Source organism: Oncorhynchus mykiss, chromosome 12 (assembly GCF_013265735.2).
Source record: "Oncorhynchus mykiss isolate Arlee chromosome 12, USDA_OmykA_1.1, whole genome shotgun sequence".
Taxonomy (NCBI): Eukaryota; Metazoa; Chordata; class Actinopteri; order Salmoniformes; family Salmonidae; genus Oncorhynchus; species Oncorhynchus mykiss.
In genome coordinates this window covers 67,526,404-67,549,547 of record NC_048576.1, presented here as the reverse complement: position 1 = coordinate 67,549,547, position 23,144 = coordinate 67,526,404, and the positions used below count along the sequence as shown (strand labels likewise).

The 23,144-nt window shown below is 39.1% G+C and overlaps 2 protein-coding genes across 2 annotated transcripts; both read left to right on the top strand.

Moving 5' to 3' along the window:
- Window positions 1-208: 208 nt before the first annotated feature.
- On the top strand, window positions 209-2,592 carry LOC110539165 (homeobox protein Hox-B13a). The gene is made up of 2 exons (XM_021626125.2): window positions 209-988; window positions 1,464-2,592. The coding sequence occupies exons 1-2, from the start codon at window positions 322-324 to the stop codon at window positions 1,709-1,711; spliced, it is 915 nt and encodes a 304-aa protein (XP_021481800.2). The 5' UTR covers window positions 209-321; the 3' UTR covers window positions 1,712-2,592.
- A 17,028-nt stretch (window positions 2,593-19,620) lies between these two features.
- On the top strand, window positions 19,621-23,144 carry LOC110538097 (homeobox protein Hox-B10a). Its single transcript, XM_021624685.2, has 2 exons — window positions 19,621-20,442; window positions 22,008-23,144. Exons 1-2 carry the CDS (start codon window positions 19,662-19,664, stop codon window positions 22,283-22,285), a joined length of 1,059 nt encoding a protein of 352 aa, XP_021480360.1. The 5' UTR covers window positions 19,621-19,661; the 3' UTR covers window positions 22,286-23,144.

Genomic DNA, 23,144 nt, shown 5'->3' with positions numbered 1-23,144 from the left:
AGGTTGAATTGTACTATTTCTTCCAGACAGCGTGTTCATGGAAACCGCAGAAAACACAACAATTGGGGAATAGAAAATGACAAAACAATACGCTGAAGAGTATCTCGTGTCATTTCTCCAAAGCAATATAAATAATGTATTTGACTGACATCCCCAACAAGGGTTTGTTGTACTTATCACGTGGTAAGCTTTTCATCCAATGGAGACGCGCCATTCCAAGTTTTGGTCCGTTGCGTCAATCCAGCTGTGGATGTAACCTGGTGTCCTACTCTGGACTTGGGTCTTTGAAACAGAATTCTCCGCCCGAATGGTGAGCGTGATATGACCACCTCCTTGGTCCTGAATCCTCGCTGGGCGGACACGGTTATGTTTGTGTATGAAAACAACTTGGATGAGCTGAACAAGAACATGGAGGGTCTGGTTGGTAGCGGCAATTTCGCGGCCAACCAGTGCAGGAATCTGATGGCCCACTCCGCTCTGGGGGGTCACCCCTCTAGCCTGGTGCACAGCTCCGGCTACTCCGCGGTGGATGTATCGGGCTCAAGCTCCGGGGAAACAGGCAAACAGTGCACACCATGCCCCGCGGTCCCTCAAGGCTCCTCCACAGGTCCCTTACCCTATGGGTACTTTGGCAACGGCTATTATCCCTGCAGAATGGGGCGGGGTTCGCTCAAGTCCTGCACCCAGCCCAGCGCGCTCAGCTACTCTGCGGAAAAATACATGGACACCCCGGTCACATCTGAAGAATACCCGAGCCGGGCTAAAGAATTTGCGTTCTACCACGGGTACCCAAGCCCCTACCAGTCCATGGCGAGCTACCTGGACGTGTCGGTGGTGCAGACTCTCGGGGCAGGAGAGCCCCGTCACGACACGCTGCTTCCAATGGACAGCTATCAGCCGTGGGCACTGACGAATGGCTGGGGCGGCCAGATGTACTGCTCAAAGGACCAGAGTCAAGCCGGACACCTTTGGAAATCTGCGTTGGCAGGTAAAAACATATGCTCTGCACACTGTTTTTGTAGATTATTAGATTACTGTAATGGGACACATTGTGACATGTGTTGGATAGCCCATATGAGGCAAATTAATTCAAGCTTTTTCTAATGCATGATCACGTAATACAATTACCTTTCATTCTGTGCATTAATCGCAAGCCATCTAATGCATTATGATTTTCAATCCCTTATTCTATCGCATGTTTGGGCTGAGTATTGAATTGTAATATGTGTCTCGGTATAGGCACGCACGTTCATATGAGCGACCATTTTGGTCGTTGTAGTCTTCCTGGTTTTCTGAGTTTCTGAATACCTCATTGTGGTGTTAATTCGTCAATATGTAGTGCAGTTATACACTTCCGTTTCTCAAAAACGCAGCATGGGTTATCCCTTGCAATGAGAAAGACTGAATTATAGAATTAAATGCACATTTTACAGACTTCAGTTTCTCTTTGTTGTCCATTGCAGATGTAGTGGCCCACCAACACGATGGCAACTCCTTTCGTCGCGGTAGAAAGAAAAGGATTCCGTACACCAAGGTGCAGCTAAAGGAACTGGAGAAAGAGTATGCCGCCAACAAATTCATCACGAAAGATAAGAGGAGAAAGATTTCAGCAGGAACCAACTTGTCGGAAAGGCAGATTACGATCTGGTTTCAAAACAGGAGAGTTAAAGAGAAGAAGTTCGTGGCCAAAGTCAAGACCAGTGCGCCGTAGTCAGTCAGGCTTGACCTAGACGATTTGGACGAGGGACATTGTTTTTGCTGTATGAACAAAAAATGAAGGAAAGAAAACGTCGACGTGGTACCTTTTTTTGGATTGGGATTTGGTGTGCTATTTTGCTTGCGCAATTGCATCGCCAATTCGTCTTTAGAAAAGAAGAAATAAAACAAGAACCAAGCCCTCTAAAGACAATGTTTTAGAGGCCTGTAAATACAGCACTTGCCTGCTTTAATGTAACACTTACGTCTGCTTAACTGTTTAACTCGTGCTATACATGAAGGTATATATAGGCTATTTGTTAGGTATGTCAATGTTGTTACTGCAGTAGAATAGGAAACGTATTATGCAATCATATTCCCAATCTATACTGTTTATAACGCTTGTAAAACAGTACTTTAAAAAAATATAGCGTAATGCTTAATAAATTGTTTTAATCCCAGTATGTTGTATACATTAAATGTTACTCCGGTGAATATATGTGTTATATATGTGATTATGTTTGCAAACCCTGTTTATATAGGGATAGTTAAAGATAAAATAGAATAATGATTGGTAAATGTACACATTGAAATAGGGATGGTCTAAGACCAAGAAATGGAGTTCAGAAATTCCAGTGCAATGTAAAGTTATTTCAAACCGTTTATAATATATTTGAAATATGAGTTTTACGCATTAAGTTGGTGATTAATTTGACATAATATGCTCCATCATAAAAGCTGCATCAAAAATATTACAAATATTACTTTTAAAGTATCCATAACCTTTACAAATAACATCATGCTTTTCGTGCCAAATAACAGTCTTTCTGGGGCTAATGATTTTGGTGGTGGGTAAAAGCTACTGTACCAATTGTGCCAAATATATCATTTATTATAAACTGGGTGGTTCGAGCCCTGCATGCTGATTGGCTGACAGCCGTGATGTACTCTTACAGTATACCACGGGTATGACGAAGCATTTATTTTTACTGTTCTAATTATTTTGGTAACCAGTTTATAATAGCAATAAGGCACCTCTGGTGTTTAAAGTATATGGTCAATATACCACGTCCAAGGGCTGTGTTCAGACACTCCGCATTGTGTCGTGAATAAGAACAGCCTTTAGCCGTGGTATATTGGTCATATACAACACCCCCGTTTATTACACTCTTTCCCTTTGCAGACTCCCCCCTTATTGCTTAAATGTACTTTGAAAGTTGAAGGCCTGCAAACACAGCCATATTTAAAATGGCTAGCTATATAATGTGTTGTATGTTATTACTTAGCCTTACTTGTATCACCTACTGATGCTCTTATTACTGCTTCATTAATACTCTTGGAACCCTTGGAGGTTTACGCAGGCCTAGGCCAATAGGCTACTTCAAAATATATATGAATGGTTTAGACAGGATTTTGTTAATTGGTAGGCCTATTTTATTTTTTAAATTAACATAATTACTAGCCTATTCAACACGAAATCAGTCAAATACGGCTACAAAGTTTAAACTGACTATAGATATAGGCCTTTAAATGCAAACTAAAACAAATTAAATTCACTTCAAGCGTCAAGAAATGAGTTGCATGTTCAATATTGGTTGTTAGTCTATATATCCTGTTCTCGGTGGATACGAGGAATGTTTATGTTCAAGAAGAAAAAAGAGCATGAGGCAACTGCAGAATTCCTTAATCCGTCCTTGACCTTGACCTTGAGTGTCACGTGCTCACCAGATCAGCAATAACGCTAATCATGAAAATGTACACGGGGAACGGGGTGTTTCTATGTCCCTATGAATAGCCTATAGCCACCGTTATGCTAGATCTGATTATATTCAGTTGTCCATATCTCGGATATACAGTAAATCTCACAACATAAACATTATTTTGTGTCACTCTTGTTATGGAAAAGGCCCTCAAAGTAGCTTCTAGCCTTGGTGCCCCACACATGCTTCCCTTCGTGTTCAGAGGATCTCATATTGGCTATCCTCCTGCGTAACTGTATGAAATATTATTATCCGAATGTTCGCTCGTTTGGATAAGTAGATTTACGCACTATAATCTGTTTAACAGTCTTTTGAGACGTGATTTACGCATCTGTCCGGTTCGGAACAGTTTAATTGTTGGATAGTGAGCAGAGCTAAGGCGCGCTCCGGCTGCATACTGCACTTAACGCCGGTCTAGATTAGTCAGGGTGTAAAAGGTGCGTCGTTATTCAAAGGCTTTGCATCATCACCTTTGCATCGTCCTGTTTTTTGCTGTGCTCTGTTTTAAATGCAAGTCGACACACCATATAGTCATGTATTTCGCTCGTTGGGGAAATATAGACACTTTTGGGGAATGTTGCCAATGGAAAAATGTTGCGGAGCGACATTTCAGATTAAAACATACACTACCGACGCATTGATTAAGACGTAGGTGTACCATAATATGTGCCATATGTAGCCTAGGCAACGCTCAGACAGACAGCATAGTCATGCAATAATAATACAGGTTGTTTCACTTTACCATTGATAAATGCAACAATTGCAAAAACGAGCTGAAGCACTAATCTAATGCTCCAACCTTGATTGGGGAAGTTTGTGCTTGGTATGGATCCTGACAGAATTTGAGAGGAACGATATCAAAGCCCGTTGAACACTGTACACTGTACTGTGCCGCTTTAGGCATTGCGAGAGACTTTTGGAAACCCGTCTGAGTTTTTTAGTATTCCAACCCAAACCCATATATTTTATGATATTATCCTGGTGCTACTATCAGACCAGTCATAATTTATTTGACATACGATACCAAAATAAGACGATATAAACAGCTATTAGACCTCATAGGCCTATTTCAACACAACCTAAGGCGCTTGTATCACTTTGAGTGTGCAGCTTTTTGTGCCCCGTAGCATTTCTATTCAGGTAAGCGTCAGTAAATAGCAATGCATGCCATTTGAAACCAAATTTGTAATGTCGTTATTTCAGTTTCATTGTTTTAAATACAATTGAATGATGTATTCCCAGTATATCTTATTGATTAAGTTTGTGCATTAGAATAAATTATAATCAACATGGCCTATAGCCAATTCATGGAGATTTTGAATGGACTAGTCATTTCTCAGTCCAGATTTCACGGCATGTGCAGTGCTGCTTTTCAGACCAACACAGCGTAGGCTAGACGTGCCTTGCACCTAACTGTGCTAGGCAATAAATGCAGAATACCATTCCTTCCACCGCTGGTTAACATTGAACTTGACAAAAGCATTCTAACAAACGGCGCGTCTGCTTTGTGTTTACGTTGTGGTTTAATGGTAGTTCCTTCTCCTCCTTTAGAAAACACACAATATGAGCATCAAGCACGGAAGTAGCTTTCCACCAGCAATACAATAAAGCTGCATTTTCCCTCAGTTGAAATACCAGACCCTATAATTCATTGTTTTACTCTTCTATTTACAATAATAAATTGTAATTGGTCGATATTTTATCAGTGTATAGGAAATATAGCAATTTCCCATTTCGTATGGCCTATAGCCACTTCAAGGCCTTTTACGTGCATCTGGGCCTATCCCACTCCGGAGTGACGGAAGATTGACGCTGTAGCCTATAGTGCCGCAGTACAGAAGCAATATTTTGGCTTTTGTTGAACGTTGTCTTCACTGTGATCGTTACTGTGATCGTTCACTGTGATCTTTAGTCAATTTAAGATATTCTCATAACACAAACGCTCAGGGACTTGAGTGTGCTTGATACCCAGCTACCAATACAATATCAGGGTTAGGAGTATAGCCTATAGCTTTGCTCAAGATTCACAGAGATATAACTTGTAACACAACCACAAAGAATAGCATCTCGTGGCTTTTTGAAGTAGGCAACAGATCCTATCATCATCACACAGCATTCCAACTCTGAAGTGTGACGATCAAAGTGTGACGCTCAAAACTAATTTATTGATAGGACAGGCTATGCCACATATTGGCTATACATGTATGCTTTAATATCATAGTTTGGCCTACTTTACTTTATTCGATGTATTTGATAGGGACAATGTTTATGTCTGTGAAACTTGACGGGTATATGGAAGCAAATTTAAAATATATATTTCAGTAGGCCTATTTTCAATTTGAGTATTTTCTCAGAAAATGAAAATATGACCTACTGTGATAGGAAAGTTACACACAATGAAATGTGGTAAAGCAGTTAATAGGCTTAATTCTATGAAATATTTTGGACATGGTAACTTTAGGCCTATTCTAGATTTGAGACATTCGGCCACTCAGGCTCATCTTTAAAACTCCTGAGTGTGCTTTAAAATATGTATTTTTTTTTTCTTTAAACAAGGCAGATTGCTAATTAATATGTCAATCTGTTAAAATAGGAATATTTTGACAGTGCTTTTGGTGGCTTGCTTGAAGACAAGAAGGAGAGACCAAGCTCTACCCCGTGATGTCTTCCAGGTAAATATATCTTCAATTGGCCGTCCCAAGAGCATGCTTCATTTCAAGAATGCGCCAGACTCTTCTCTCTCAAGTTCACGTCCAGTCCCCCGTCCCCCTTCCCCCGTTTATTACACTCTTTCCCTTTGCAGACTCCCCCTCCCCCTAGTCTGCATTGAGGACAGTCTTTTGTTACACGGTGGACTTTGCAGTTGAACTTGAGACATCTTGTAAACAATAAGTAGTCTGGCCCTTGTCTGGACAGAGGTGGTCAATAGACCTGAGGCTCAAAACGTATTCGCTGCATGCAGGAGGAAGAAGAAATGACTCTACACACCAGGCCTCCAACGATGCACCTAGAATTAGTGGTCAGCTCAGTCTGAGCTCCCTGAGCTGCAAGGTGACACACAGGCCTACATGGATTAATGAATTGAGAATAAGACCTGCATTCCCATATAGTATATATGGGGACAAGGTCAAAATCACATGGAAACATAGGCGATATCTATATACAATATTTACAAAGATGAACAATAGACACATGTAAGAAGATATTGTGGGAAAAGATCATAGATGAAAATCCCAACCTAAAGACACATTTAAAAAAGCACAACACTAATAGCCTAGCTAAACTGTAGCTGAGCTAGAATTTCCCCAAATGTGTGCTTTTATAAAGAGCATTAGATTGTAGAAACAAATGATGTTTCTTACAGCCACATCAGCTGGTGCCAACACTATTCCAATAGATCATGAACTCAACTGTAAATATATTTTCTGGCGGTGCACGTGCTTGCTGCCCATATAAGTGGTCAAATTTGCTATTTTGAACGGCTCACTATGATATGGCTACACCACATTTTGGGATTGAAAACTCGCAGGAAATAACTAAAATGCCTTTTTGTTGTTGTTGAGCAAAACAAATAGTTGGCCTTGCACTGTGTAGGTTCTCAAAAGTCACATAGGCCTATCATTTTCAACAACTTTTATCTGTTTACCCTATATGTATCCAACGTACTATTATTATTATTAGGCATGTTGGCTCTAACTATTTAAAAATAAAAACTGTAGGCTATTCTAATGTGTATTGTATGTCTGAATCTTGAATATTTATTTACATTTTTATATATTATTATTTTTTGTCATATATGCCCTCCACAACAGTTCACAGTTAGGTGTCCAATATAAATGCTACCAAGAACCCTGTTTTAAAACTGTTTTATATATTTGTTTTATGTCACATACGCCCCCCACAACACTGCACAGTTAGGTGTCCAATATGTATGTCTACAAACTTTTCGAATGTACATATTACCATTAATAAGCTACCAAACGTATAGCCAATAGCTGGATACTTACTGACATTACATTGAGAAAGGAGAGTCATTAAGATGTATTGATAAGGCTCTCATCATGTTAGGTATGTATTCGTATGCCGTTATTTACCTTCCTTGTAGAGTGACATGCCAAAAGTTATTGATAGGCCCATACGCCAGCAAAGGGACTTTTGGATAGACGCATTCAACCAGGCCTAGATTATTGTATTTTCAGCTGCCGGATATGGCTGAATAAATGGGGCTCTGGAAGACAAGGCTAGGCTACCTACAGGGATAAAAATGAACAATATTTAAGAGGAATAAAGACTATACTGAAAATAATATGAGAGGAAATTATACTAAAGGGTGACAGCATGGACTTGGCCGGCCGTTTAGCCATGCGCTAGGCTACTCAGTGTATATCTTGAATCCGGTTTGGTTTGTGCTTTCTTTTCTTATGTCGCCAGGGGAACTGAGAGAAGCGGGAGAGGTGTTGGTATTGACAAACAGGAACACGAGTTGGAACTCTTGAGCGCGCTAATGATCACCAGCCCACCCGCGCACAATGAAACCACATCATAGCATCGTTCTGATTGAGAGGAAAAGCCCGCCTACTTAAACCGAGATCAACATAACTTTAAGACTACGCAGTAAAATAACCAAATGTATTGGCATGCAACACACAACTCATCTGTGAAATTTTACTGGGCACTACAATTATGTTGACCTTATAAATCGGAGTTGGTTTTGGAAGAAAGTGAGGCAATGTTCTACATTGTGCTGGGCTAACTATTGGTTCCATCATTTTCCCTGTCATTGAAATCATTTACGCACTGACCTCCAGTTGTAGAGTCTAGTTATGTTATAGCTGTTAGCTACATTTGGATTTATTTAGCCCACCAACAATTAATTTCAATAACATTATGCTGAATATATTGTCAATGATCATATATGGCTTTACATATTAACTCATGGCCTACAATTACAAAAATAATGTTATGTCCCAAGTCCTCAGTATCGGACCGAATAACACAAACATTGCTATATCTAGCAAGCCATGCTTTGGTTTAGTTTCCCTTTCTACATGCGAATGTTTTAGCATTTGTGGCACAAATCCCATTCAATTCATGGGACGAATTTTGTTCAAAACATCTAAATGTGACTTTGTTGAACTTCACAAATAATTTGAGATACTTTGGATGATTTGGACATGATGCGCGAGATATGCTAATATCGGTCCCATGACACAAATTGAAAAACATTAGCATGTGGAAACAGTGCCAGGGAAACTACACCGAAGTATGGATTGTTGTCATACCTTGTCCATTGACTGCTTGACTGCACTGACTGGAAACCAATGTGTCATTTTGTCATTTGAGTAAACTATCACTTTAACCTTGCTCCATGCCTTGCACAAGCATTACAATCGGACTCAGTACGTCTGGATGAGTGGTGTAGCTAGAATCGTAATGAAAGGCGTGGATGTTGTTAGCAGCCCAGTGCACTAGCCCGCTGGCATCGCGTGGATGTGGTCCAGATGTGTTGGGCCGCGCCAGAGTGCAGAGGTGCCCTACACGAATCAGCAGCGTGTTAGAAGCCGAGGCCCAATTGACCTCACTCACATTCCTGGTCGCAAATTCCATATTTTGAGGGCCAGTAAAAAGGGCATTTTGTATCATGACGTGGGTGGTTTGTCAACACCTCACGCCAGACATTGCTCTCGGGGGTAGTGGTGTAGGCAAGCCTATAATGGACAAGAGTTGATGCCAGGTGTCGGAGTGTATCAGCGAAACCGCAGTTCAAAAAATAGCCTGATATAGTTATCCTGTTTTTTGCAGGCCGTTGTGTATTTTAACGTTTTTCCAAAACAATAACACACAAAATCGTCAATAACTTGTAATTCGGTTAATTCATTCTCTACAGCCATAATTGATCACCTTTTTTTTCGGTAGGCAATAGCTTCCCGGGTTAAAAGCAATTCCATTATCCTACATTGGGATACAAATTGTTGTGGAACTTCAGAGTTGTGCCCGTTTAAGATATATAGACAACGTTATATATAATGTTGTAAGCTGTATTGGTCAATATAGCCTAAGTAACATCTGGTGAACAAAGTAAACGGACATGGATAAACGAATGCAATCTTTGTAATCCGAATTGTGTTACATGTTTGATACAGGTCTAACTGCATTCCCATTTTGAGATATGAATCAGACCTGCTGTGTTTGACCTCTGACACTATTCAAAACGTTTAGTGGTTCTGTGATATAAATTCTAAACGTAATATGCTACCAATTTATTTATTTCGATAAGTGCGTAAAGAAATACTAATGTAACTCTATTAGTTCTAGAGAGAGTCTCGCAAATGCATGCTTCAATATGACCAATCGATTACAATTGAAAGTTGTTGAACTGTTTATACATTTAGCCTGAATGTAGAAAACGATAGGATACAGTGAGCAATAAAATAATGAATTATCAATAACTACTGCACACACACTTCTTATAATGAAAAATCTAGGCTACTGAAAGAGCTACTGCCTAAATACTGCAATGCGGGTTCCTGTGTGTCCGTCGAAATTAGCAATTTCTTCTTATGCATAGGCATATGCTGTGTCATGTCAATACCTTATATTTCGTTAGAAAACATGTCAATACTGAGTTGTAATTTTGCGTTATAAAAATATTTGCTCTCATTGTCGCATGAAATATCTCTAGAGGCTTTGATAGACAATAGCTGTTTGTTTATCCTATTACTTTTTAACCAATACAATAATATGCATTGTATACAATTCCGATTTAGTTTTATGTTATTATTCTATGCATTATCTTTTCAAATCTTGATTAAAATGTTGGATGTTATCTGGTCCTACGTAATCTATGCGGAACAATACAAGAGGATAAGATGAGAATGGTAAAAACGTATTTATGTGTGGTCTAAGATGTTCTTGAGTTTTATGTTATTATTCTATGCATTATCTTTTCAAATCTTGATTAAAATGTTGGATGTTATCTGGTCCTACGTAATCTATGCGGAACAATACAAGAGGATAAGATGAGAATGGTAAAAACGTATTTATGTGTGGTCTAAGATGTTCTTGAGTCGACCTACCTCGAGCTGAATTTCTTTCTACCATGTTCATCTTGTAAAAAGTACTTCCCAACAATAATACTATCGAAAAGGTATACAACAGAAGCGTTCTTATTTTATGGATGTTTAATTGTCCTTTTTTTTTCATTTTTTTTTTTCAAATCATATGAGTATATTTCGTGCTCCCAGACACAGAGTCTAGGCCTATATTTTCTGACATTCAACAAGTTATCATTAGCTTCACGCACGTACCGATTAATCTTCATGAATCATGAATACTTATTTTGGGCATCAGCGGTTTCTATTTTTTTTCTGTACGTAAATTGCAATTTTACTAGCCTTGCTATGAGGTAGCCTACTCTTGATTTTGTACAATGTGATGCTTGATGATTGACATGAAAAATTAAAATAATGTATTCAAATTGTATCATATTTGGTTAATAGCCTATTTCCCAATGCCTTAGTAAAGCAGGAAGGCATAATTTGGACTTCTTGTTGGGGTAGCCTAACTATTTAAAATAGTTTATTCACTTCTAGGCTGCACTATAAACTTGTAGAATATAATTGTGTTAAAATATGATTGGTACATTTGACATGAATTCGTATGCATAATCAAAGAGACACATTTGAGCAACGTCCTTGTCTTCAGTAGGTCGGCTCTCTTCTGCCATCTTGCGTCGTTTTGAGTGACATGCAACCAGATAGTTGCATTAAACGTCCACTAGTAGGCTGGCTACCCATGAGGTCGGTGGAAGAATTCTCCTTCAAGGGGGATTGTGCAGAGACCGCACTCACAAACCAAATATACCAATCTTTAGATCGGGATTTGACATCAAATAGAATAAAGAGAGTTATAGAAACGATACTTTACACAGACAGAAGCGAATTTCTTGGTTTTGTCCTCTTTCACGGTCACTCAAGGTCAAACGCGATCTTGAAGCGAGAGCTTCTGATTAGAGAACGGCCTAGTGTTTTACGATTCCGAAAAACCCGGCGGTCCTTCCCAGTGACGACATAGGCTGCTCGTTTTACAGGAAGGCTCTTTATTGAATTGTTCTCGCTCTGATAGGCACCCGGGACATTGAGCGTGTGTTCCCCATCGTAATTGTCTGTCGGAGGCAATACAGTCACTGAAATACATATCTATAAAATAATTCACCCTTGTCCAATGATCTAGATTGGCTGTCACCAAATATATATTAATACAAAATAAAACTCAGGAGTTATTGGAAAATACTTATTCGCATTGTGCAGTTTTGGTTCCAATTTGAGAAGTAGGCCCGTATGCCTACATGCGTTTTGCATGATTTTGAATTGATCAACTGGCTTAGTGGCTTCGTTATAAATATCAATGTTAGTCAGTCCTAGTAGTTTTTAATTCATCCATCATGAGATCACGGGTTGCCTATCGACCATCTTTACATATCGATGTTTGATTGCTTAACACAGGTGCTGGTAGGGCCTACTGTAGGCCATGTACAGTAGACGTATAGTGTGTGGTTCTTCATACTTTTTCATTGATGTTTAAGTGTGAGACAACACTGCCCAACAGGTTAACCATGACTAAAACACAGTTTCCATTCAGAATGCAGTTTATTAGATATTGGGCCTTTGTTCAAATAAATAGCATGTCCATGTAATATACTGCATGCATGCCAAGTAGGCAGAGTGGAAACCAAGGAAAATTCTTTATGAATATTCTCTTATCAGCATGTTTATTTAATCACAGGCTTTTTCAGGCTGAAGTAATAACCAATCAACTTCTCCGTCTCCCAGATTCCAGAGGGATCGTGAATAAGGCGGACTCATCAATGAGGACCCCATCCTTGCATCTTTCATGGCAGAGGGGCAGAGGGACACACCAGAACAATACACCTGACGGCTGTGGACTAATAGAGAGAATGGAACAATGATGAAGAGGAAGATTTTTGGATGACATTGAAAGTGCCCTTGATATAATTGTGGGTTGAATTGAAAACCACGTCTATTGTGGTCTGATATGTCAACATGTTGGAAGAGAGACTCTGTACAGGGTGTCATTGTTAAGCCAGATTTTGACCATATAATAATTGGTTTAATATGCTAATTGCAAGCAGACCATCCAAATCATCAGTGTTTGGGCCAAAAGTGTGTAAACTAGTAAATTTGGTTGTGAATCAGCAGTTGTTCTCTTTTGTCAGTCACTGACAGTCACTCAATTAGCGGTCAGCTTACACATTTTAGATTGATAAGTTAGTCTAGCCAGTTATCTAAATGTGTAGTAATCATATCTGAGTACCAACCGGAAATGCAGGGCACGTGCCCAAGGGCCCTTACCCCCAGGGGGCCCCATTGATTTTGTTAGTCACTCTCACTCATGGCATAAGTCATGGCAAAATGTATAGAATTGCAGGAAATTAGCTATAAAACTGCAACATTTTCTCTACGTTCCATGGCAAAAGGTGTAGAATTGCAGGAAATGAACTTTAAACGTACATTTTGTTCTCGGCTGTCATAAAAAATGACCCCCCCCCCCCAACCAAATATCGCGTAGGGCCCCCAAAAGGCTAGAGCCGGCCCTGGATGGAGTAGACAAACACATTCTGTGACGAGTTTACTTTTCTCATTTGTTCTTGTGTAAAACAATGTTTGGTAATCTCCATGGACAGTCTGTATATTGCGTCCATCATAGGCCCCATTATAGACAGATGCTGCAGTGAAACTTAAATGTCTATATCTGGGCATTTGTGATTAAAGCTAGTATCCTTAGTTGCTACATCCATTTTTTTGGACTTATAAATTGAGGATATATACCCATTGATTCTTGAAGAATATAACTTAAATGCCTCATGAGCTTTGTTCAACGGTTGTATCCCACCAGAACCCAAAATATAGGCTTGTTTTACTCCAACGTTTGTAAACAATATAAATGTAAATAAACACTGTATAGCTTTAAAACATGGTTACAACAATCATTTTGATATTATGGATAGTCAAGGATCCATTGCTCTGTCTATGAATTTGATAGTGGTTACATTTCTCCAGGCGCATCCCTGAGTTTTTTTTTTTTTTTACTAAAACAGTGGCGGGTAACAGATTTTTAATTGTTTTAGTTCAGGATTCTAACTTTAAATGGTGACAAATGTATCAGTAATGTCGCAATAAAAATACAGAGTAGATTCTCACTGCCTTATTGTTTAGGGGCAGACACCAGTACTCTCCACTGCAGACCTTGGCAGACATAAATCAGCTTTTAGTTTTCTTGCACCTTATTTGTGGAACAGTCTTCAAAATGTTCTAACAGGTGATGTTCTGGTGCCTCTATGGCAATTCAGAAAGCTGATTGAGGACGTATTACTGATGAATGTGTTTATTTTTTTATGACCTGTTTTTCTGCTTGCATTTTTGTATTTATATTGATTTGTGTATTTTCTGTAATTTATGTCATTCAGGGCTCATCTGTAAAAGAGACATTGGTCTCAGTTTGACTCCTTGATACGATTAAGGTTAAATACAAACAAAAATAAATACAGGAGTCAAAGTTAGGCAACACTGTCACCTTCTGGTCATAGGATTGTATTGCACATCGAAGGCAGACGTCACGTCTCTCATTCAGTTTGCTTGGCGAACAGTATTTCAACTCAAAGTATTAATTCAAAGGCATAGCTCTGCTCTTTGTCCATATATTCGTGGGATAAATAAGATGGCTTCAGCGAAATCTAAAATACAGAGCAATTTTGAAATACAAGACTTTTAGATTGAGAGCATCTCATTTTGATGGTGCTAATGGATGTCTTCAATGCAGAATTATAGAATTAATCCATTGACTTTTGAAAGGATAACTCATCATGCAATACAAATGATTTAAAGCATGCTGTTCTGAAATCGACTCATAAAGATGCAATTAAAAGAAACAAAAGCAGTCTTATAACACCCCATTTCCTAGAAGCAAGCTACTTAATAACAAATAAATAACAATAACAAATAACAATCCATTTACCCCGCCTTCTTCTCTCGCCTCTCCTCGTTTTTCGAGTTATGACAATAGTAATTATGATAATAATAGATAAGAACAATGACGGTAACAACAATAAAGATGTTTCTTAAAAAAACAGTCAACAATACTACTACTAACAACAACAATGCTATTATTGTTGTTTTTAAATTGTCATATTTATCACAACAATACAAGTGATAACAATACTAATGGGCATCTGGTAGTAGAGATAGGTGAAATGTAAAGGCGGGCTACACGCCTGCTTCATGCTCTAAAACCTATTGGTGACTAGATGCAGGATATTGAAGTATCTCGGTCCTTACAGAATGGTGATACTTTGTTTAAGTTCTGTTTGACAATTATGAAATACATAGCACTATAGTATACCATATAATGTTCCTAATGTGTGAAACACCCTGCATTAAGCACAAGGCAATCTATTCCGTGTTGTTTAGTTTCCCCCTCCTAGTTCAGCTTTGTAAATATAAAATGAGGATTTCATATTGAACGACTGCTCGGCACTTCCATTCATGCGTTAGATGCCAAAATGGTCATCTGCCAGATAAGACTTGTTAAAGTTCAAATGTGCCATTCCATTTCTGGTTTACGGCACAGGAAACGTATAATTGATAGCAGAACTTGCATGTGGGTTTGTCCATGTCCGTATGTCCCAAAGTTAACCACTTACTGTCGTTCCCACTGGGCACAGACGTCAGTTTAACGTGTAATTTTCATTTACATTTGGTTTAGTTGTCAACTAACTTGAATTTAACGTGAAATCAACAAAACATGTCACCATGTCATTCAATTTAGGTTCAAAGTTGGGTGAAAGAAACATGACATTTCCTTACATTGATGATTTTTTTGCAAATCCAATCAGTTTTCCACGTTGATTCAACGTCATCACATAGTTGTTGTTTTTTAAATGACGTGAAACAACTTTGATTCTACCAGTTTTTGCCTAGTGGGTTATTTCGCTTGTATTTTGCACGGAGCATGCTAGATCTATTTGTAGATAGTCTTTCAAAAGTGTGCACCGCTGAAGATTTTTACAGTATTGAAGGTAAACGTTCAGTTCTAATAGCCTTTTTTGTGTATCTATTGCGTGAGTAGTCGAAACGAAGGTAAACAGAGGAGATTCCGAATTCGCCATGGGCCTAGACTACTATGCTGCTATATGAATTGTTTCAATCCTTGACCTACGAATAGGCTACTGACTTCGTCTATACCAGACAAACAGGTATACCAATACCCGTGTTGGTAATTTGGCAAAGACCCCATGCTGGAAAATATTGACTCGTGTTCTTTTGAGGAAGCAGTGAGTAGCACATAGCCTATGAATAGCGATTTCCAGTAATGTAGCCCATGCACTCAACTCTTTAGTGCACGCGCTCGACCTTCCAACCTCAAGGTTAGACTTTTGCATTGTGCTGATTATAAGATATGCAAATCAGCTCGTTATAATATGGTTTAATTCTACTAATGCACTATTTTACTATTCTCAGCAAGCAATGCACTCACAATTCTATTTTCATAAAAACCAGTCGTTTTTTTTATATAGATAACGACTCATGCATGCATGGACAGCCTGGTGGGTTTGTCTTTAAAAAAAAGCCCAGCATTCCAGCTTTGAGAGGAAATATCTGCATAAGATCGATTCCATTACCTTCCAGAGCAGCGGCATAGTATTTAGAGCCTTTATCAGCTGTAAAACTTTATAGCAATCTGGGGGCTCCGTAGTCATGGATACAGTTATACGAGTTTGGCTGTCGTTAGTGTCACCATTTGGAGAGCAATTCTTTGTGATTATGAAGAAGGAATGTTCGGAATATATAAATTGTCGTTCCTTCGTTGCACAAAAAAAAGTTGGGTCTAAAATTGTACTTTGCATATAAGATAGTATTCTATCTGGGCTCCTAGGACATGGCCATCATTCCAAGTTCCCCACAAATGTTTAATTGCTTTAGTGCAGCCCGCCAGACAAAAAGTAAACAGCCGCATGAGACTGGGGTTGTCAACGTCAAAACTGCAGTGTCTGGAATATAAACGAGGCCAAGGGCCCGCCGGAAACGATTGGATTAATTTTTGCAAAGGAAGATACAAATTCGTTTGGTTTTGGATCAAGAGGCATACAGCTTTAATCCAAGGATGTTTACGTCAATACGTCAATATCCTCGAAGTCTGGTAAGCTTTGGTCACTTTTTCTGAGTGTAGTTTTACTGTATACGTCTTCCCATAGCTTATTGTTGTTATTATTTACCATCCCATGGGGCAGGCTTTACAGAAAAATATGGGAACAGTTCATCCCACGAGGCTACGTGTGCAGTCCAAGTTAAAGCTACATTGAATGATGTAGCGTAGGCCTACTGTAGAATAGGTAAATTATGTATAATATAAACAATTTAAATATAGGTGATGCTTTTAAAGTTGTATAGACAGACCTATGTTAATGACAAATGTGCAGGCCTATGCAGTACTAACGCCGAAGCAGTAACAATTGTCCTTCTGCGCCCATGCAAACGTTTTATACAAACTTCTAAATCGTTCTCAGTTTTAACGTTGTTTTTCTTCTAATGTAGGCTATATTTTCCTCAGACACGGTGCTTATGTATTCTTCTGTCGAAGTCTGACCTTTACATGTGTAGGCTAATAGACTTTATCATGAAATATTAGGCTATCAGTTTGCAATAGTGCTTTTGTTGACCAATGTGCATTTCTATCGGATGGACAGTCGCAAGGGCCTATTGGTTTGCGAGAAAGAAAATGTTTTGTTACTCGATTGGAATGTAGGCAAGTTATGTTTCTTAGCTATGTGTTTCATATGTACGAAATATGGTTATAGCATACGGACCTTTTAGTTTTGATCAGTTGGCTAGTCTATAATTTAGTGAAATGTAAGAATTAGGCTACATATTTATGTATTAGTTGCACGCAGTCTTTGTTGTCTGTCCAAAGCCAACATGCTGTATTAGTTAGCCTGTAAATGCAGTGCATCAAGAAAGGTGTATAAACCTCTAGGCCCTACAAATTCACAATGTTATATCTGTACCCACTATTCAACGTGTCATGAGCCCTTCGATTGATTCAACTGTACAGTGACATCTGGAGGCCACAAAAGATGTTGACTCGGGGAGATTTCCAAAACGTTCAATGTCCCTTTGTTTTTAGTAAACCTCGTTTTTAACTATAACCTTTACTTACATTCAGCAGTATCTGTATTCTCTGTCAATTTTCAACATGCACATTATCCCTTAACTTTTTTTTCCTTCATCAAACCTTTCACATCAATGCTGTAGACTACTCCATTGATTGGGCCTTGTTGAATGAGCACTAGGCCTGGCTATTTAGGATACATATTTTGCGCATACTTGGCACCAAAGAGCACATATCATTTTATCGTTGAGACATACAGGTGTTTTCATTTGTTTCTAAATTCAGAATTTACGCACGTGTTTCGAAATGAAACCCTCCATTTGTTTTGTACACTGCTGTTCATTATCGTCCCTTCACCCCTACCTACATGTACAAATTACGTCAACTAATCTGTACCCCGGCACACTAACTCGGTACCGGTACCCCGGTATATAGCCTCTTTATTGTTGTGTTATTGTGCTACTTTTTATTATTATTGTTATTTTATGTTTTACTTTAGTTTATTTGGTAAATATTTTATTAAACTCTTCTTGAACTGTACTGTTGGTTAAGGGCTTGTAAGTAAGTATTTCACGGTAAGGTGTACACTTGTTGTATTCGGCGCATGTGACAAATAATGTTGGATTTGATTTTGATTTTTTAAAACATACCATACCATTGCCTAATACCATACCATTGCCTAATCCAGTAAAATGTTGCTGCTTAAAAAAATACAATACTTTTACAATTTGAGGCTTAGTTGTAACCCAGGCTATGGGTCATGACATTTAATTTCGTGTAATTTCAAACATGTAATACTAGATAGCCTATATCGAAAATTCTGCAGTTAGTTTTTACTTCAGCTCGTTCGTGTGTCCAGAAAAGGCCTATCCTCTAACCAAATATGAAAGACAGTCCTGCATTAAATTATTGTTTTCATGCCATATTAAAGTGTCTATAGGTGTGACTGAAATAGTACTTTACATAAATGACAACAATTGTAGATTAGCGATGTGTTGCTAAAAAGGTAAGAACATTATAACTATTGCTGTTATAGCTATAGGCTTTAGTTGTTACTATTGTTATCATTATTGTATTATTACTAAACAATACAGCGTTTAAAAATACATTTACAAGATGAATCCTTATATATTTTATCCATTGTTGGAAAAATTCAAGATTGTCTGTAAAGCTGGGGGGTTTATGTACAAACAATAAAACAACGTTTACAGAATATAAATCATCAACAGCAATGACTCATTAGGTTATAAGGAGCCATGGCTAAGGCACTGTATATAACCTGTACTAAAACACAAATAAGTGTGTGATTGTACAAAGTATGAAGTAATCATCCATTTAAAATAAGATATGTGGTCATATTGTCTGCATAATGATGTAAGTGATAGGCTATTGCTAGGCGTGCATTTGAGCTAATAACTCTTGCGATGTATATGACATTGCTGCACATTTCGTCGAATTTATAGGCATAAATCTGACTGATAAATTGTTAAAATTGCCATTTTAACAAAGGATTTTAGCCGAAGCGAAACGATGCTTAATTTTGACAACAGGTTTGAAAGCTTTAATCCTATAAAATCATACACGTTAAGAACGGATATGAATATGCTCATACAGCTTGGAATAGAGGCAAGCCAGGCGTAAATATATTATTAAACGGAGTGAGTGAATTACACACTGTGTCCAAAATATAATTGAATGCAGATATTCCATCTAGCAGTGAACAACATGTCAATCTCTGCCATTTTGAAAGCCATTTTGAAAACAACTCTGCTACTTCCATTGACACATTGGCGATATGCATTTAATTAAATTAAAGATAAGCTATGGCTCTATGAGAATGGATAAGAAATCTGCAACCTATTACAGAAATCATTTAAACAGGAAGTTCTGGCAATAACAGATTTAGGCGCTTGAATTAACCAGCACCGCAAGGGGAGGAGCCTGGCCGTGAACCCCAGACGCTATTGGGTCCCTTGCAGGAAGCTGCTCGCCAGACTCTTTTCGCGAAAATATGTCCTAGCAATGTCATGCTCTGAGAGATTCGTTTTCACGGCGTCCTTGGTTAACTCTTTCGTGGACTGTCGTCCAAAGGAGCCCCCCTCTGTCGCCCACCCTGACCCGGACCGCAGAGTCCAACATAACTGGGGTTCCGTGCCAAACACGGCCATACCCGGGACAATGAACCAGCACCAGACGTTGCAGCCGCAAGAAGCTATGGCTCAGCCTCGATACCAATACCACCAGGGAATACTGAACTGGGACGAGCCACACTTGAGCCCGGTCCGAGTGCCGCAGGTCAGTGCGTGCCCTTATAGCGCGTCAAACAGAAAAGACGACTCCTCCTATTTGCTGCTGGAACCGGACAACCACTCAAAACCGTCACCAGACGTGTCTGCCTTCACCAGACTAATGTCAGAGATGGGCTCCATGACGGGTGGTTCTGGTCCAATTCAGGGCTACTTCCGCCCGGAGCAGTCATGCTCCGGGTTCAAAGTCCAGGAGTACAACAACAGCGTGCACGGCTTGCCCACGACCAATCCACCGCGCACTCCCCACTCAGTCTCGAGCCATTTGTACCACTTGAGCTTCCCGGTGCTGCCATATCCAGACACTGACATCAAGCGCGTTATTGATGACTTAGCGTTGGGCAGCAGTGAGTGTCCAGCCCAGAGAAGCGATAGCAGCAGCATCACCCTGGCCAGCAGTCAGACCAACACGGAAGACTTAGTCATAGGTTTACGGCGAGACAAGCCCCCATCAGACTTACCCAAGGGCGATAAAGGTCCCAGACAGGAGTCGCAAGGTGGGTAAATGGAATGAAAAGTGAATGAAATGAAAAAAAAAGCTCTGAAAAGATAGAACGCGACCATGGCAATAGCCACAGGAAAACATTATCCGGTCAATCGAGACAAGGTGTTTTTTTTTACTAAGGCTGTTAAAGGGAAGAGAGAGGAGAGAGGACAAAGGGAACCATTGCTCAAAATTAATTTATTGCACGGAACTACCCTGCCAGGCTAAATTGCACTCGATTTTACTGTGCGCTCCTTTGAACATCAAAACAGCGGATGTCTCCTTTGTGTTTAGGGACAGTTAGCTAGGTGTAGCCTACAATTGACTGTGGGCCCAGGTTTATGTGAGGGTAGGCTATAACCGACGGACTCAGTCTCACAATAAAATGTAGGCTAAAGCTCATGCTAGCTTCTACTTGCCTGTTGCAATGCTAGATGCTATAGCTAACATGTATATAGTTTTGTCAAATGAGCACTGAGAGGTGTCGTAAAATATCCAATTTAAAATCGGGGTCATATAACAAGGACGTTAACCAATGAACCAAATATTAACATATTTCAACTCCGGTTGTAAAGTCATCACACATGACAATATTTGCCATTGAGTGTTCAAAAATTACGTAATTTTGTTCAAAATAATACTTTTCTTTCCAACTATAACATGTTTGTCAATAGTAAATGTCGAAATAAGTTGTCCAACGGCATTTGGCATATTACAAATAAATTGTCATTATAGGCCTAGTGAAACAGATTAATGGGTCAACAACAACCCATTTCTACTTAAAATGTCAATTCATTTGTACATTTTTGTGTGAAATCGTCTGATTTCTATATCCTACTCAGATTAGAGTTTTGTCATATAATGATTTATTCAGTAGGCTAGCATCATTTAGCCTAACAATAGCCTATGCGTCGCTGTAAGGCTACACGCCATTCACATCATCTGCTACACTCAGATAGACTACTACTTAGCTCTTTGTCCATTTACAAATGAAACATAGGAAAATATTGAGATGTGTAATAGATTTGATGCAAACATGGGTCTAGCATCGTTTTTTGTTTGACGTATGGGTTGCTAGGCAAATTGAATTTACTCCAGTAGGCACAACAGTCGTTAAATTCAGTACCATACTTGTAAGACCTATTCCTATGCCTCTCCTATGCATGTCTAGTCCTACATAATTTCCATTTGTCCTTTTGATAATAGTTTGTTCTTTTGACAATACCCAATTCGCCCCCAAGTAGAATGTAATTCGTTGATAACGTGATAACAAACCCTGCATTTCAGAGAACTACCAGAGAACTAGCAATCAGTGAATTAGAGGAGAAAATAGAACACAAAACAATTGTACTACATCTCTCTCTCTCTATCACACACACACACACACACACACAGACACACACACACACATACATAGGGGGAGAGAGGCATGCCATGTGACATTATATCCCGTAATAAACTGAACTTCTCAGCCAGGTAATGCCCGCGGAAGCATTATAGAAATGTGCATATCCTGGAACAAAGAATTTGCGTTCTGCCAGTCTACCACTAAAGACTTGTTTTGTCTTGTTTTGACAGAGGATGCAACATTAGAAAATGATGCAACCTGTGGATGGCTGTGGGCGAAGGCGGGGAGGAAGAAGCGCTGTCCTTACACCAAATACCAAACACTGGAGCTGGAAAAGGAGTTCCTCTTCAACATGTATCTGACTCGCGATCGCCGCCTGGAGATCGCTCGCAGTGTCAACCTCACTGACCGTCAAGTCAAAATCTGGTTCCAGAACCGCCGCATGAAGATGAAGAAGATGACACGGGAACACAGAACCAGGGACTCGGTCACACATTTCCCAATCTGATTCCTCACAAACATGGTGTGCAGAGACAGACCTACATGGACGTGACACGAGATGACGCAACGTCAATAATAGGATGGACCATATACTGAAGGATGTGGTAGAGGCCCTGATCTGAAGGATGACCTGGATGAAAGTACTATCTATGTCCTATACACTTTGCATGAGGATGTGGTGGCTGTTACCGGTTACACTTTAGTTTTTCCATGAAGGAGACATATCGGCGAAGATTTTTTTTCTCCATACCCCTGTCCCGCAACACCCTTCATAAAAGCACTTTATTTGATTATTGTCTTGTAGTTGTTTGTTGATAGCTCAATAGAATGATTGCAACGTTGCTTAATTTGTATTTTTGCCAGACATAGGCTACTGTCTTGAATCGAAGACTATTGTTTACAGTTCATGCTAGGCTATGGGAAGCCAATTTGAAAGGATCACTTTTATTTATAACGTGAGCACTATTTTATTTATTTGCGGAAGCAATTGTATTTGTAAGCTTTGAAAAATGTGCACCAGTAAGCACAATATTTTGAACTTCAATTTTGTAAAATAGGAAGGATTTAAAACATTATTTCTTGTTTATACGGAGTCCTTTTTCAGATAGCTTGACTTGAAACAAAGAGTGTGTTGATTACAATAATGCATGATTGGATGTATAAAAAACAAACAAATGTTTTCTAAATGAGAGCATTTGAATTAAAGGTTACTCTTTCTGTGAAATAGGGAAACGTTTTCTTACGCACATGAGCCCTTGACGTTCCAAAAGGCAAGCCTGGGATATAATATATATTTTTGTCTTGTATTATCAATGTTTGTTTTTATATAGTTTCGCCTATCACTTCTGCTTGAATAAATATTCCCC